We start from the raw sequence: 14,063 nt of genomic DNA, 5'->3' as shown, positions 1-14,063 counted from the left end.
AGTTGTGGCTGTCGAGCGCTAACATGTTAGCAATCAGCTCCGCAGACGTAGCAGTTCATCGGTTGCCCTGCTAATAGATGCTGCAGCACTATGGTTTGAACACCACCCATTTTGTTCGGACCAGCAGGTGATTTCAGCTGTGCCTCTTTCCGGTCTGACCGTACACGCACTTATAGGTTAATTGGCAGATTTTTCAAAAACTGGTACATGAGAAACTGCCGGCATTATTTTTTTAATAAGAAAGCTTTATATTTTAGCGCTCAATGACATATGTTATACGCTATTTAAATGAAACTTTTTTAAATTTGTAATCCTTTTAAAGGTGTTTAATAGCAAAATGAAAAGTGATAACAGGGTAAATTGCTGGTGACACCCTTTTTATTACCTGGCCATTGTTACTTCTTTACAGGTCAACATAATGTTTAAGTGCTGAAGTAGTAAATGTTTGACCAAATATATCTTTAACCATCCAGCATTATATTTTATTAACACACAGAGCTCATTAAAAACAATCTTTTTTCCCCCCAAAGTATTTTGTCATTTCTAGTTAAAACAGTTCTATGTGATTTTAGTTACTGTTGGCGACAGATGAATTGTACATGACGTTATGAAAGATGACGGTTCCACAGTAAACGGACAAGAAACGAAATGAAAATTTGAATAATACGCGTCAAGTGAAAACTGCTCTGGCTTAATATCATGTTGTGTTTTCACTGCAGTTTGTTACTGGTGTTTGAGCTGCAGATTGATGCAGAAGTGAGCATTTAGCACCTGTTAGAGGCAGCGGCATCTGTGAGCTCCTAACAAGTGCACACATATGGCAGAGCTGGGCTCATTTGCATACCATGTAGGTGGAGGTGCCACTTGGCAACTGCCTCACTTTGGTCATTAGGTCCTCATGAAATGCAAATCACGAGGAAGGAGTGTGTGGTAAACACGTTTCAGCCGCTGGAAGATTCACATGTACAGTTGTCAACATGCTGGTGTCCTAACGTGTGCCAAACATGATTACTTATTGTAGGAAGAAAACCAATAGATGTGGTGATGTGAATTGAGGAGGAACATTAACTGTTTCAAGTTTTGAGAGTTATTTGTTTGACTTAATTGAGGGAATTAAATGCATTAATTGAGCGTTAGAATGGGTGAATTGAAGGAATGATTTTTAATTGAAACACAAATTACTGATTTAATGGAACAATCACACATGTTCATCTCCTAGGCTTTACAATTAGACAAAAAAGACCAAGTGTGCAGTTTATTCTCATTTCACATCAGGCTGTTCTCATGAACCCTTTGTGCCTGTAGCTAGGAAAATTAACACACTGTAAATCGTATGTATTCCACATATTTATTACTGTATGCACAGCTCTGACTGCTGCTGTATCGGAGCGCGGAGGTCAGTGTGGGCGGGTGGGTCCTTAAACACAAGCTGTCAAGCGTGGGAGCAGAGTTTATGTCCCGGAGAAAAATAAAAACACAAGACTTTCACCCAGGAAACAGGTGTTAGTGTCCTGGGAGTACTACTAAAGGGACCAGTGTTTACTGACAAAATTATAAATGCAACACCTTTTCTTTTTGCCCCCATTTTCAATAAGCTGAATCCGAAGATCTAATACTTTTCACGTCAAATCTGTCTAAATCTGAGTTAGTGAGCACTTCTCCTTTGCCGAGATACCGAAAGCAAATAACCAACACGTATGTATCAGTGCAGTTTTGTGTTTTCCTAGAAGAAGAACCTGTTGGGAAGGAAAAATCCTGTGCTCCTTCAAACCTCTGCCCCGTCCAATCAGCGTTTAGTCTCAGCGATGAACAGCTTTGCCAGGCTTGTCTTCCTGCCTTCTACCCCGTGTATCTGATCAGCCTGCAGCCGTGATGAGGATTAGTCGAGAAGAGTTAAATGAACTGATAATCTTCGACCGCCATCGTCCGCTCACCTGCTCCTCTGCTCCCCTGTCATCATCCCCCAGTTCTCCATTCATCTTCTGAGTCAGCTTCTCTTCTCATCTCTTTTTCACCTGGGTCTTTCTTCCCCTGCTCTGCTCTTTCTCTCCTTTCTTTTAGTTGCTTTCTTTTGCGCTCTCTCTCTCTTTGTGTCTTCCTTTATTGATTAGCCAAACTCATTTCAGGTTTTAACAAGCATCCCCATGCCGGCGGAGCAGCCCTTGTTTCAGGGTTAGGGAAATAAAAGGCAGCCCACTGCTGTCACAGCTCCTGGGCCAGAGGGCCCCTGTAGGCCCTCAGTAATGACTGGACTGTAGAGCCGGGGTCCTTGGAGTCCTCTTTACGTCATTCATGTTCCTCTCATCTTTCGCCTCTGTGTTCCCCCTACCCCCACCCCTCGCTGTTATTCTGTTATTCTCACACTCTTTCCTGTGGTAATTGTCGTTCAAGTTTCAAGATTGCAAAACCATTCCCCCTGAAAGGTCAGCTGACCCCTGATCTCAAAACAATTAGACTGTATGAAAAAGGAATATGGCTGCTGTTTTGTGTTTCCACCGTAATGTGTGCATTATGTGTCTGAGTCATTATTCTGACCTTTTCTTTGCTGCAGTATTTCCCTCGAGTTGCCTTTTTATATCAGAAGCGACTCTGTGTCAGCAGTTACAGTCATCACACCGTGCTGCAGAAGCTCCGATCTGCACATTTGGTTTATTAAGTTACAACATGGCGCCATGACTTAGCGTAACCTTACACGCCAACTTTCCTAAGCCAAGTTATTTGTACGCATTATGAGCTATCCGCGTGTGTGTCTACGTAAACGTACACGCCACTTGCCGTGTTATCACCGCTTGCCATTTTATGGCGAGAAGAAAGCGACGGTTTGGTTTAGGAAACATGACACGAGGTTGAGTTTAGTAAAAAAAGAAACGGCCGGTTGAGGTTAGGAAACTGGACACGCGTGACCCCATCCCCTGTCCCTTGGCTGAAAGTCCTGTGTTCTCCCTATCCACCCCCCTGCCCAACCTCCCTACTCAGATTTTCACCCTTTCATACGACTCGCTACGGCGTGAATTCACACGCTATCGCAAAGTAATGTAAGTCAGTGCAGGCCACGGCTTTGATAAACATGCTACCAAGCGAGCATGCGTACAGATAACACGCCAATAATGGTGTACGAATTGGCGTGTCATACATACGCCATTTAGTCGTCAAACAGTAAAACTAAGATTGGACAGATAGTCTAGCTAGCTGTCTGGATTCACCCTGCAGAGATCTGAGGACCAGGTAACCATAGTCCTCAGAAATCCACCAGAGGTTAGAACGACAACACAAAGAAAGTGGAAAGTAACAAACATCTGGCCGAAATGATGTAGACTAACAAATGGCAAACTCTTATTCAAATAATAAAATCTTACCACAAACTTCATAAACTTTTGTAAGACATGTTCACAAAAAGCATCGGAGCATAGTGGAACAAGAGCCTCCCACCCATTCAGACACACATGGATTCAGGGTTTTTAGCTCCTCGTTGTCCAGCTCGCCTTTCTTGTCTTTTCTTGTGCGAGGGAGCTAGGTTACACTGGTCGTAAATTTCATTGTGGAGGACGGCAAAAAGTAAAAACATAAATAAATAATAATTAAAAACATATTTTAACTTGTGACAGCAAGACAGTTGGCTGTAAATGCAATACCACCAATTAAACACGACACCTTTTTCTATTTAAAATAAATTAATTTTGTTAGGAGACAGAACGCAATGACCACAAACCGAATGACCATAGAATAGATGTTCCACCCCTATGACACTGTCAGTGGAAACTGAACATTACACATCACAAGTACAGTGTTGTGTGCGATGTTGTCAGACGTGTGTGTTTGTGGCTCTGCAGTTGTGTGGATCAAGAAGAAAAGGGTTTGGTCTCAACGGCTTATTGATTATGCTGGAGTTGTGTTTAACGACTGCAGTTGTTGTAAATTTAAATGTTGGCCAGAGTTGGATTGGTGTGTGTGTGTGTGTGTGTGTGTGTGTGTGTGTGTGTGTGTGTGTGTGTGTGTGGGAGAGAGCAACATAAGGAGGAATATTTGAGTCTGTATTTATTTACTATATTATGTATTTGTACATGTATCTTGTGAATGATCGTTTGCCTTAGTTTTTGAATGTATTTTCTTCCAATGTGTGTCTTTTCTTTCTGTGTGTGTGTGTGTGTGTGTGTGTGTGTGTGTGTGTGTGTGTGTGTGTGTACAGTCCATTTATAATAAGTCTTCATATTGTCTCGCGGTAATGCTGTAGATTGCTGCATTGCAAGCCTGAATGCAAAGCCAGGCTCTTTTCTCCCTGATGCCTGTATTAATGCTGCGTCCCTCTGGACTGAAATCAGCTTTCCTGCAGGTTTTCCTCTGTCAGGCCATTTTACCTGCTGCACAAATGCCCGTAAACCTCTTAAGCCCATTCTGCCCCATTTCTTTCTCTCTTCCCCTCCCAACTAGTCTCAGAGGATTCACCAAAGACAAAGACACAGCCTTTCTGGCTATTAGGGCCATTCAAAGCTATCCCCATGTCGAACATGCTTGAAATACATTGCTGTCAAATGTACTGGGAGGCCTGCTATCAGTGGTTTTATACTTTATAGTCCGTGTTAGCCGCTGCAGTGCTGCTCCGGGTTTTTTTCCGATTTTAAAACAGATCTTTGTCAGTCCACCTGTCGTGAGGATCAGGTGATGTCACAGGCCAATTTGCACATCGGTGGCCTCAGCTGCACCACTTTCACGTCGTCTTAAAGTTTCAAAGAGTAAAATGCAAGACTTTTTTTTTTGAGCCAATTAAAATGAAACAAGACTGTTCGACTCAACTTACAAATGAATAGAGTGCAGGTTTGTCTGACAACACGGATTTCTTACGAAACGGCTCACTGAGAAGCATTTGAAGACGTCTAAAGTTAAATTGCAGTCTCATTATGCAGATCCTGAACTTAGAGTTTACATAAAAGACAGACCTGAGAGACGGGTAAACAACAAAGTGTTACAACGGATGTCCTCATCTACAGTTTTATGGATGCTTCTTATGTTCTAACACAATTCAGATTACAGAGTATTTTCCATTAAAACAAATGTATTTTAAACATCTTTTTGTTTTTTGCAACAAATAACATTAAAATAACATACAAACACATGGACCAGGAATATAATAAAAGCAGCCAAAAATGTGCAGGTTAATAATTGAAATAATAATATAATGGAGGACACACATTGAAGAAAAGAAATAAACCAAACTAACCAATTGTGTGTGTGTGTGTGTGTGTGTGTGTGTGTGTGTGTGTGTGAGAGAGAGAGAGAGATGTTGACAAATGAGAACACAATGTGCATTCATCAGATTTCCTTTTTTTTCCCAGAATGCACATCTTCCTCCAACTATCCAGAAACAAGGCATCAGTTATCTTTCCACCAGAACACTCTGCTCTGTTTCTTCCTACAGGGCAGAAAAGTGTAAAGAAAATCAATTATGTCTGGAACAAATAATCCTCTATCATGAGAGATTTTTATATTTGGACAACAATGGTTTTCAGGCGCTTTCACAGCTGAGGGCCAAAAAAAAGCATTGTGGTGCATCTCTGCTACACACACACACACACACACACACACACACACACACACACACACACAGTAAACACACACAGCCTCTGATAAAGACAAATTGCAGAGTTATATTTTGAGGGTTGAAACAAGAGGTGTGTGTGTGTGTGTGTGTGTGTGTGTCTATGCTGATGTAACAAGTGGAAACATATTTAACACGTATTTTTATTTTAATGATGCAACATACAGTGTGGATATTTTAACATAAAAAACCCAGTTTTTTATGTCATATTGCCATTTCTTTAATAATCATAATAGCATATGTTCTATAAGATTCTTGTGGCTGCTAATGCCACAACTTTCTCTCAATGAGATAAACAAGAACAAATCTTTTTTTTTTTCTTCAGGGGTGGGGGGGCATTTACAGCCTTTATTTTGACAGGACAGTATAATGCATGAAAGCAAAGGGCCTCAGGTTGGAGTCGAACCGGGGCCCGCTGCGTCGAGGAGTAAACCTTTATGTATGGGCGCCCCCTCTACCATCAGAGCTATCCGATCAGATGTTTCACTCTGTAGCTAGAACAGAGAGCTCAACACACAGGGTGATAACAGATATGATGCAAACATGGTGTTTTTTGAAAATAAAACCAAAATCATATTCTGGTACCACCTCTAAATATAATTATGAACCTGAAAATGAGCATTTTATGGGTGTTTTAGATTGCCAATTCAAAAATGTGAAAGTTCAAATCCTATAAGGAAGATACTGGGGACTTAGACTGGGGATACTGGGGACTCCACAGATCTCCACAGCACTGTGGTCAGTGGAAAGACACCCGTTGACTTTAATGGAAACCTAACGACTCCACCGCGACTCCACAGCCGTTACGCATCTGTGGAAATTAAAGGTCAGAGTGCAGAAAGGGGACCGTGTCCAGAGAGTGAAGATTTTCAAATGTCTTTTTTTTCATTACTTTTAAGGTGCACCAACACAATCCTGTTCACTTCCGTTGTAGTTGGTTGGAAGCAGACGATTGAATATCTTAAAATCTCGGCCCTTCAAAACAGAAACTAACCCTAAAACTATCAGCTGTGTGGTTCAGGACAGCAGAGGGCCACACACTGCACCAGCAAACGTGGTGATGGATGGTGCAGTCAGGGGATTTAATGGTGCTGTAGCATCCAGTGGGTTTATCGGGGTTCATGCTGCAGAATAGAGAGTTCAGAAGCTTTTTATCACAGGCTAATCTTCGAATAACCTACAAACCATATGGATGGTTGCTTGCATTGTATTCTGTGTGTGTGTGTGTGTGTGTGTGTGTGTGTGTGTTTGTGCTAAGGAGAATATTTGAGAATGTTTTTGGTAAAAAGTAAAGTGTTGGCCTTATGTAAGAGGTCTGAACATTGGCCTGAGGTTACAACAATGTTCCTCCACAGTTATTGCATCAGTTTCACATAATGCTCTATAACACTTGTTTGGGAAAGCAAAGTTATGCAGGGACTCGCCGAATTTACAGATACAAATAGTCGGTAGATTTTGCTTTATTTGTAAATAATATCTTTACGTGCCTGGACCGCCTCCCTGGCGAGGCCCCCAGGAGGCATCCGTATCAGATGCCCGAACCACCCCAACTGGCTCCTGTCGACGTGAAGGATGTAGTAGACTGTATTCAGCCCCCCCCCCACCCTTAGTAGGCTGCTGTTTGTAAACATCTTTATAATAAAAGATCATTTCTTCACATTTGGACCACATATTCCAAACGTTGTATATTAAGTATAGTATATGTTAACCCTCTGAGGTCGAAGTGTATTTCCGCACATCTTCTTAAATTCCTCTTTTCAGAGTATTAGCATAAAACCGATCCCCATGTGTTTCACATCAAAATATTCAGAACAAACTCAGCTTTCCGATCAGTGAGGCGCACATTTTTTCTAGAGCAGTGTGGAGTAATTGATGCTCCGGGCCCTATTTTTAAGATCTAAGTGCACGGCGAGAAGCGCCTGGCGCAGGTGAGTTTTGGGCCTGTCCAAATCCACTTTTGCCGGGCGCATGTTTCAAATGGGTTGTACTTAGTGTCTTTATTAATTCCTAGGTTTTTCGGGCGTAACATGCAACCAACCAATCAGAGTGTCATCTCCTATTCCCTTTAAAAGCCAGGCGCGTATAGACCTTGGCACATTGCTACTATGATGGCGGATTTGCACCGTCATATTTTTATTGGTAATCTTTTGCATGTTTGTGTGCTGCTGTGCTTCCGTGTGTGTGTGTGTTTGTGTGTGTGTGTGTGTGTGTGTGTGTGTGTGTGTGTGTGAGAGTGAGTGTGTGAGACAAGCACAGTGTGCACGCTTTGCACATGCATAGACACATTGAACTAATGTGCTTTTAAAATAGCAATGAAATGCTGCGTTATTGACTTTAGAGGTTTTTGTTGGTCGATGGCAACAACCCCCATGGGCGCAAAGACAGGCACAGGTGCATTTGCCATTTTGAAGACATGGGCGCTGGACAGGACGTTGCGTTAGTCTTTGTGCCGCGCTGCACTGGGTGCGGCGAGATAACGCTCCAAACCTAAAACGTTGATGTTTACTTTTTGAAATTAAGAGATTTGAGCTCTTACTCAAACTTATGAAGTGTTTTCAGAATTGTTTAAGTGCTTGAAATGAGTTTCCCGAAGTCTTCGGTTCACAAAGTACTGTAATCTATGATTAAAATAGTGAAACAACGTCTAAAACGAAATTTTGTAATATCGCTTTTTGAGCAGGCGTTTTGTCAAACATCACCTGGAAGCATCGGAGCGTCTTTCATCCTCCAAGGGTTAACTGTATATGCCTTCTCTCTTTTCTTTTTCCAACAGATTGCTTTCTCTCAGCATAACAGCATCATGGACCTTGTGCAGTTCTTTGTCACCTTCTTCAGGTAAGTCCTTCAGCCTGTCTTATTGACTGGATGTACTGCATCCATTCTGCAGAGCGTCCAACTGCTCCTCACTGGGCTTTGCTGCTCACTGATTCACTTCCCAGAGGCTTTTTGTACAACTGGGTCACAGGCTGAACTCATTAAGTTATAGTAGTGGAAGCAGTATAACCACGAATTTCCAGCAGGCGTGAAAGTGATCGCGTGTTAGAAGCGGAGTGTCCTGACTGCCCGACCGACCTCTACTATTACTTTTCAGAACAATCCCATGTTTATGAATCTAGTATCTACTTTCCACTCCAAGCACTCCTGCAATTACACTTCACACCTTTTTTCCTTTGTTTTCTGGCATTGTCCTTAGTGTTTCCACCTCCAAGATGAGTCTCCTTGTGTCTCATGGTACTGTAGAGAAGATGTAAACTGAAGAAAATTATAAACGCAACACTTGTCTTTGCACCCATTTGTCAGGAGCTGAACTCAAAGATCTAAGACTTTTTCTACGTACACAAAAGGCTTATTTCTCTCAAATATTGTTCACTAATCTACTACTTTGTCTACTGAGCACTTGTACTTTGCTGAGATCCTCCATCCACCTCACAGGTTCCATATCAAGATGCTGATTTGACAGCATGATTATTGCAGAGGTGTGCCTTAGGCTGGCCACAATAAAGGCCAGTCTAAAATGTGCAGTTTAGTTTTAGTATCTGGGGTTAGGGTTCATCCGTGAAGAGAGCACCTTTCCAAAGAGCCAGACACTATCAAATGTGAGCATTTACCCACTCAAGTCGGTTACGACAACAAACTGCACTCAGAGAGAGAGAAAAAGGGGGGGATTTTTTTTCCGTTTATAGGATATTGGGTTGTCTTTTGGTAAATTTACTGGCTTCTTGTATGCTTCCACTCGCTGCCCGGCCTGTAAAACGCACCTTGACTCGCCTGAAAAATAGACCTGGCGGAGTAGAGAGCCGCTTATAGCTAGCTTTTGGCACACTTATAGCACACTTCTGGCACGCTTATAGCACACTTCTGGCACGCGGTGCATCACGGCTGATGGAATTACACTCCAGACAATCAAACAGTAAACTATGATTTGCTAGATGCGGCTCAGAAGATGTGGAGGTTATATTTTAAATAACCTTTATTTTAAACAACAATTTCAGTGTTTCAATTCTCTCCATATTCAGAAAGGTCTTAAATTGTTATACTCCCCTACTACTTTTTTCCCTACCTATTGACTCACTTGGATCGAAGAACATTTATGAATCTCATCTCAGTAAACTGGAAATGTCTAAAGCAATTTTCCAATAAGAATGGAAGTACGTTTATTTGAACTGATATTGGCTAAATTTATATTGGAGTGTCACTAACATAAAGCTGCCATAAGCAGGGGGGTTATGTTTATCATGAAATAGTTATTCATATAATAATATAATAGTCATGTATTTTCAATGCTATTGCTATTGCAATACATTTTACAGCAGAGAAAAAACAAACAGACATTATATAACAAAGCTAGTAAGTAAACCAACAGCACAGAAAAAAAGTCCTGTAGTTGTAGCACGTAACCTTTTCTCACCAAGTCTGGTGCCGTGCAGAAGAGCAGTGACTAACGCACGCACACCACCACCAAACTCTCCCGGCAAAACTCGCCGCTGTCCCCTACTGATGACATCATCCCTCTGTGCTGGCCTAAAGGTCGCTGATGTCCGGAAGCCGGCCCAGGGCACAAAAAGGGCTCACTTCCTCACATGGCTGCACAGTCAGACACACACACACACACACACACACCAGCATGTACACACATACGCACTAATACAGGGACCAACGAGCGCCTACACACTCACACAGATGAATACACACACTCACACAAACACACACTTGTCCCGTGTCGTAATTGAGTGGCAGGATCTTGCCTGAAGACAGAAGACTTCAATCCAGACTTTCTCCCCGAAACATTCTCATTAGATCCGCTGCCTGTTTGCACAGCGAGCTGGAGTCCTAGAAAAAGGACTGCTTTGTCTTGGTCTTTGGTTTTTAATGGACTAACAGAGATGGGAATCATTTTAACAATTATTAACACAAAAACAAACACATCTGTGGAATCAATGCACACAAAAAGGTATTGACAATCCCACACACATTAATACCAATTGTTGGGCTAAACGTTGTAGCTGTAGTCCAGTCTCACCTCCTGGAACTGGGTGAACCCCATTTCCAGCAGCAGCAGGCAGCTGGTTCCAGCAAACCGGCTCCATTAAACCCACTGTACACTACCTGCACAGCACCAAATGACAGACAGACATGTAGACAGAGTTAGCATCTAGCTGGTGACTAATACAGGTGACTGTTATCTGTGTGCTAATACGTTTACTGTAAATTATGCAGCTTCGAATAAACTGAAATGTATGTAAATATTACGTTACAAGCAAAATGCACCTAATTATCAAAAGGGAAAAGTAATCATTCACATCAAAAGCTTGGTACCTTTCAAAGTCTTTCAATGCATGCAAGCATTTTGGTGGTAGGTACATCTAAGTCTAATTATTTTATATACCGATGCTTAATTAAAACTTGCATCACGTACACCAGATTTTTAAAACCCAGTGCAAAAGAAGAGCTTGAGCTTAAATAGATGTAGAGGTCAAACTATTCAATTCTGCAAAAGAAGTAACTCAAGACTGTACGATAGTACATCCTCTTTATCCTCTTCTGTCTTTCTCAGGATTGTTTGTCCATGTACACACACTGTATACTAACGGTTGTCTCACGAGCGTATGTGCCAGTGGTTCTACATTCAATAGGTGTGTGGGTGGGGGTGTGTGTGTCTGTGTGGGTGTGTGTGTCTGTGTGGGTGTGTTACTTTTGGCTCCACTATGCTGATCTGGTCAGGAGCTGTGTGTGTGTGTTGCCTGTAGGCAGAAGGCACAGTGATGAGATGCAGTCTGGCACTGGGATGGAAGAGAAGAGGAAAAGGAATGCAACAAATATAGAGAGAAGTCAATTGGTCGAGGGGAGATATTGGACATCCATCTGTGTTGTCTATCGACGGATGTATCTGTCTGTTATCAAGCAAATGCGTTTGAAGAGAACATTATATGACCTGAATCGGACGTTGATCTAACACATAAAGAAGCCTTTGCATTCAATTCATATCTGCTAACGTTGAACGTTCATACTCAATATATTGACAAAATTACTACATTCATCCCAAAAAATCAGAACTAACGCCCTAACCTCATGGCTGTCATCATTTTTTATTTTTTTTAGTGTGTCATGGTACATCATTTTTAGCATTATTACAATGCTGTAATGGCCCAGAGGACAGACATGGTCTACATTGTGTTTTAGTTTTTTTTTCAAAGAATGAACTGCTGAAAGTTTCTACCTCCCGGAGATCTCCCTTGATAAACTGTGAAATTGCCTTCCACAAAGATTTGAAAAAGTTTCAAACTCCCTTCCTCCCTCCAGCCATCCCTCGTCGTGTATTTTATCTCATCTCAAAAATTAAGGAAAGAGGGGAAAAAAAAGAAAATGGCCATAATAAACAGCATTTATGTCTCTCGCTCTCTACATCCTCAAATGCTAATTGGTGACACTTCAGCTCAGCTCTGTCCAATTACCCCCAGCTCTCTCTCGCTTGATTAGCAATCACGTTCTCTCTCGCTAATCCTCTCTCTCTTTCCCAAAACACCAGAGAAGCTGCTGGAGCACTAAGTGGCTCCTGAGACTCCCCGAGCTCGCGCACTTCATTTCAAAATAACATCCCTACCAAGGTCCTCTTCTACCAGGATTGTAGTCTGTTTGATCAAAAATCTTTCATTTGTCTGCACGTCTTCAGGTTCAGGAGTTGCTTTGTTTTTTCAACCCTCGTGTTGTCTTCCCGCCAACCTTCAATTTTAGTTTTTATATGTCAAAATTTCAATGGAAAAACCTTTTATCAACGATTTGGTTGTCGACACTTTTGTGTCTTATCCCCGATGTTTTTTTGTCACTTTTTCAAGGTTTTGTCAACTTTTTCTGAGCCTTTTGACATTTTTGTGTTTTTTCCCCTTCACATTTTTAAAGCTTTTCTTCTACATTTGTCACTTTGTTTACATTTTTGTTGCTTTGTTAGGCTTTTTTTAAAACATTTTTGCCACCTTTTTTACAGTTAACATTTCAGTCACTTTTATAGACATTTGTCTTTTTTTTACTTTTTTTTTTTTTATTACATTTGTCACACATGTTCTTTTATCAATTATTATTTTCTCAAAATGCTATAAAATTGATTAACACCCAAATCCAGTGAAAGTAGTGAGATGATTATTTAACTTGTGAGGAGTGTTGTTGGGAACCATCCAGGCTACATATTTGGACAATTTATTTGAAAGATACCCACATTTGTGATTATAGAAATCTTTTGAAAAGGGGTCAAATTTGACCCAAAGACAACAGGAGGGTTAAACGTTCAACCACAGGAGGCACTAACGAACAGGAGTGATGTTTGAGTGAAATTCTGACTTCCACTGCTCCTGAACACATGCAGTTTTCCGCCCTTGTGTCTTCAAGAACAACATGTAGCACTAGAGCACACCTCTGTCTTTGGTTGGTACACACTGTTGGGGGGGGAACTAGTCTTGCATTGCTAGCACTATTACCATAGCGCTGGAGGGTAAGGTCTGGCTGAACCACAGATGCATTCTGGGATAGGAGGAAAAAAAACGCTCTGGGTTCTTTGCATTTCTTTAAACCACTCTCGGGAAGAAACTTGTGTTGATGGAACATTTGCACCCTGCGAAGAAAACTTCCAATATTAAATTAAGTTACACTATACAGTAACGTGAGCTATTAATTAACATTTATTTATACTTCTCATAGACAGGGTCAAGAAGGGCTTTACAAAGTGTATAGACAAAAACAGTAGAAAAATAGTCTAAGAAGAGAATAAAGTACAAATACAACAGAGGAGATGATCAATAAAAAAAAGACATAGATTACCCAAAAGCTAGCCTGAACAAGAGTGTCTTTACTTGTCCTTTAAAACAGTCCATCTAGTAAGTAGCCTAGCTGCAGTGTTTTGAGTGGACTGCAGGCGGTGAAGGACAGATTTGTTGAGTGAAGAGAAGAGTGAATTGCAATAGTCAATACAGGAGGAAATGAAGGCCTGGATGAGCATCTCATGTTCCTACTGAGAGACCACTACTAATTCTGCGTAAATAGGAAAAAAACAGGATTTAATCAATGATTTGATGTGAGAGTTAATGCCGTAAACATGTTCTTTCTACATTATTAAAAAGCAGGCCTGCCTTATTGTACCATCAAACTGACCATATCCAGCGTGTAGCGTGCTAGCTCAAAGTTTGTTATTGTTTCCTAAAGGAAAAGAATTAAAGAACACCACACACATCTAAATGTTAGTGATTTTAAGGGGGTTGCAAATGGAGACTGGAGTTGCACTCAAGTCGTACTCACAGGGACTTCAGACTTGACACTCGTCCTCAAAAGAGTTCAGACTCAGACTCGAGATGCAGGACTCATAAACAATCTTCATTTTTAGGAAGCGTCGGAGGAGCTGACGTTACCTATAACCCTCCTACAAGACTCAATACGTAACGTGTCTGCTGTGCCTATAACCCTCCTACAAGACTCAATACGTAAC

General features: G+C 41.4%; 1 protein-coding gene across 3 annotated transcripts in view; it reads left to right on the top strand.

Moving 5' to 3' along the window:
• Positions 1 to 14,063, top strand: part of atrnl1a (attractin-like 1a) — a 250,037-nt gene that overhangs the window by 140,121 nt on the left and 95,853 nt on the right. For all 3 annotated transcript variants that reach the window (XM_034898108.1, XM_034898107.1, XM_034898109.1), the window contains one exon: positions 8,367 to 8,428. In XM_034898108.1, the coding sequence (XP_034753999.1) occupies positions 8,367 to 8,428 (62 nt within the window). The remainder of the gene's footprint in view (positions 1 to 8,366; positions 8,429 to 14,063) is intronic.

Source organism: Etheostoma cragini, chromosome 17 (genome assembly GCF_013103735.1).
Source record: "Etheostoma cragini isolate CJK2018 chromosome 17, CSU_Ecrag_1.0, whole genome shotgun sequence".
Classification (NCBI taxonomy): Eukaryota; Metazoa; Chordata; class Actinopteri; order Perciformes; family Percidae; genus Etheostoma; species Etheostoma cragini.
This window is presented reverse-complemented; position numbering and strand designations above follow the sequence as displayed.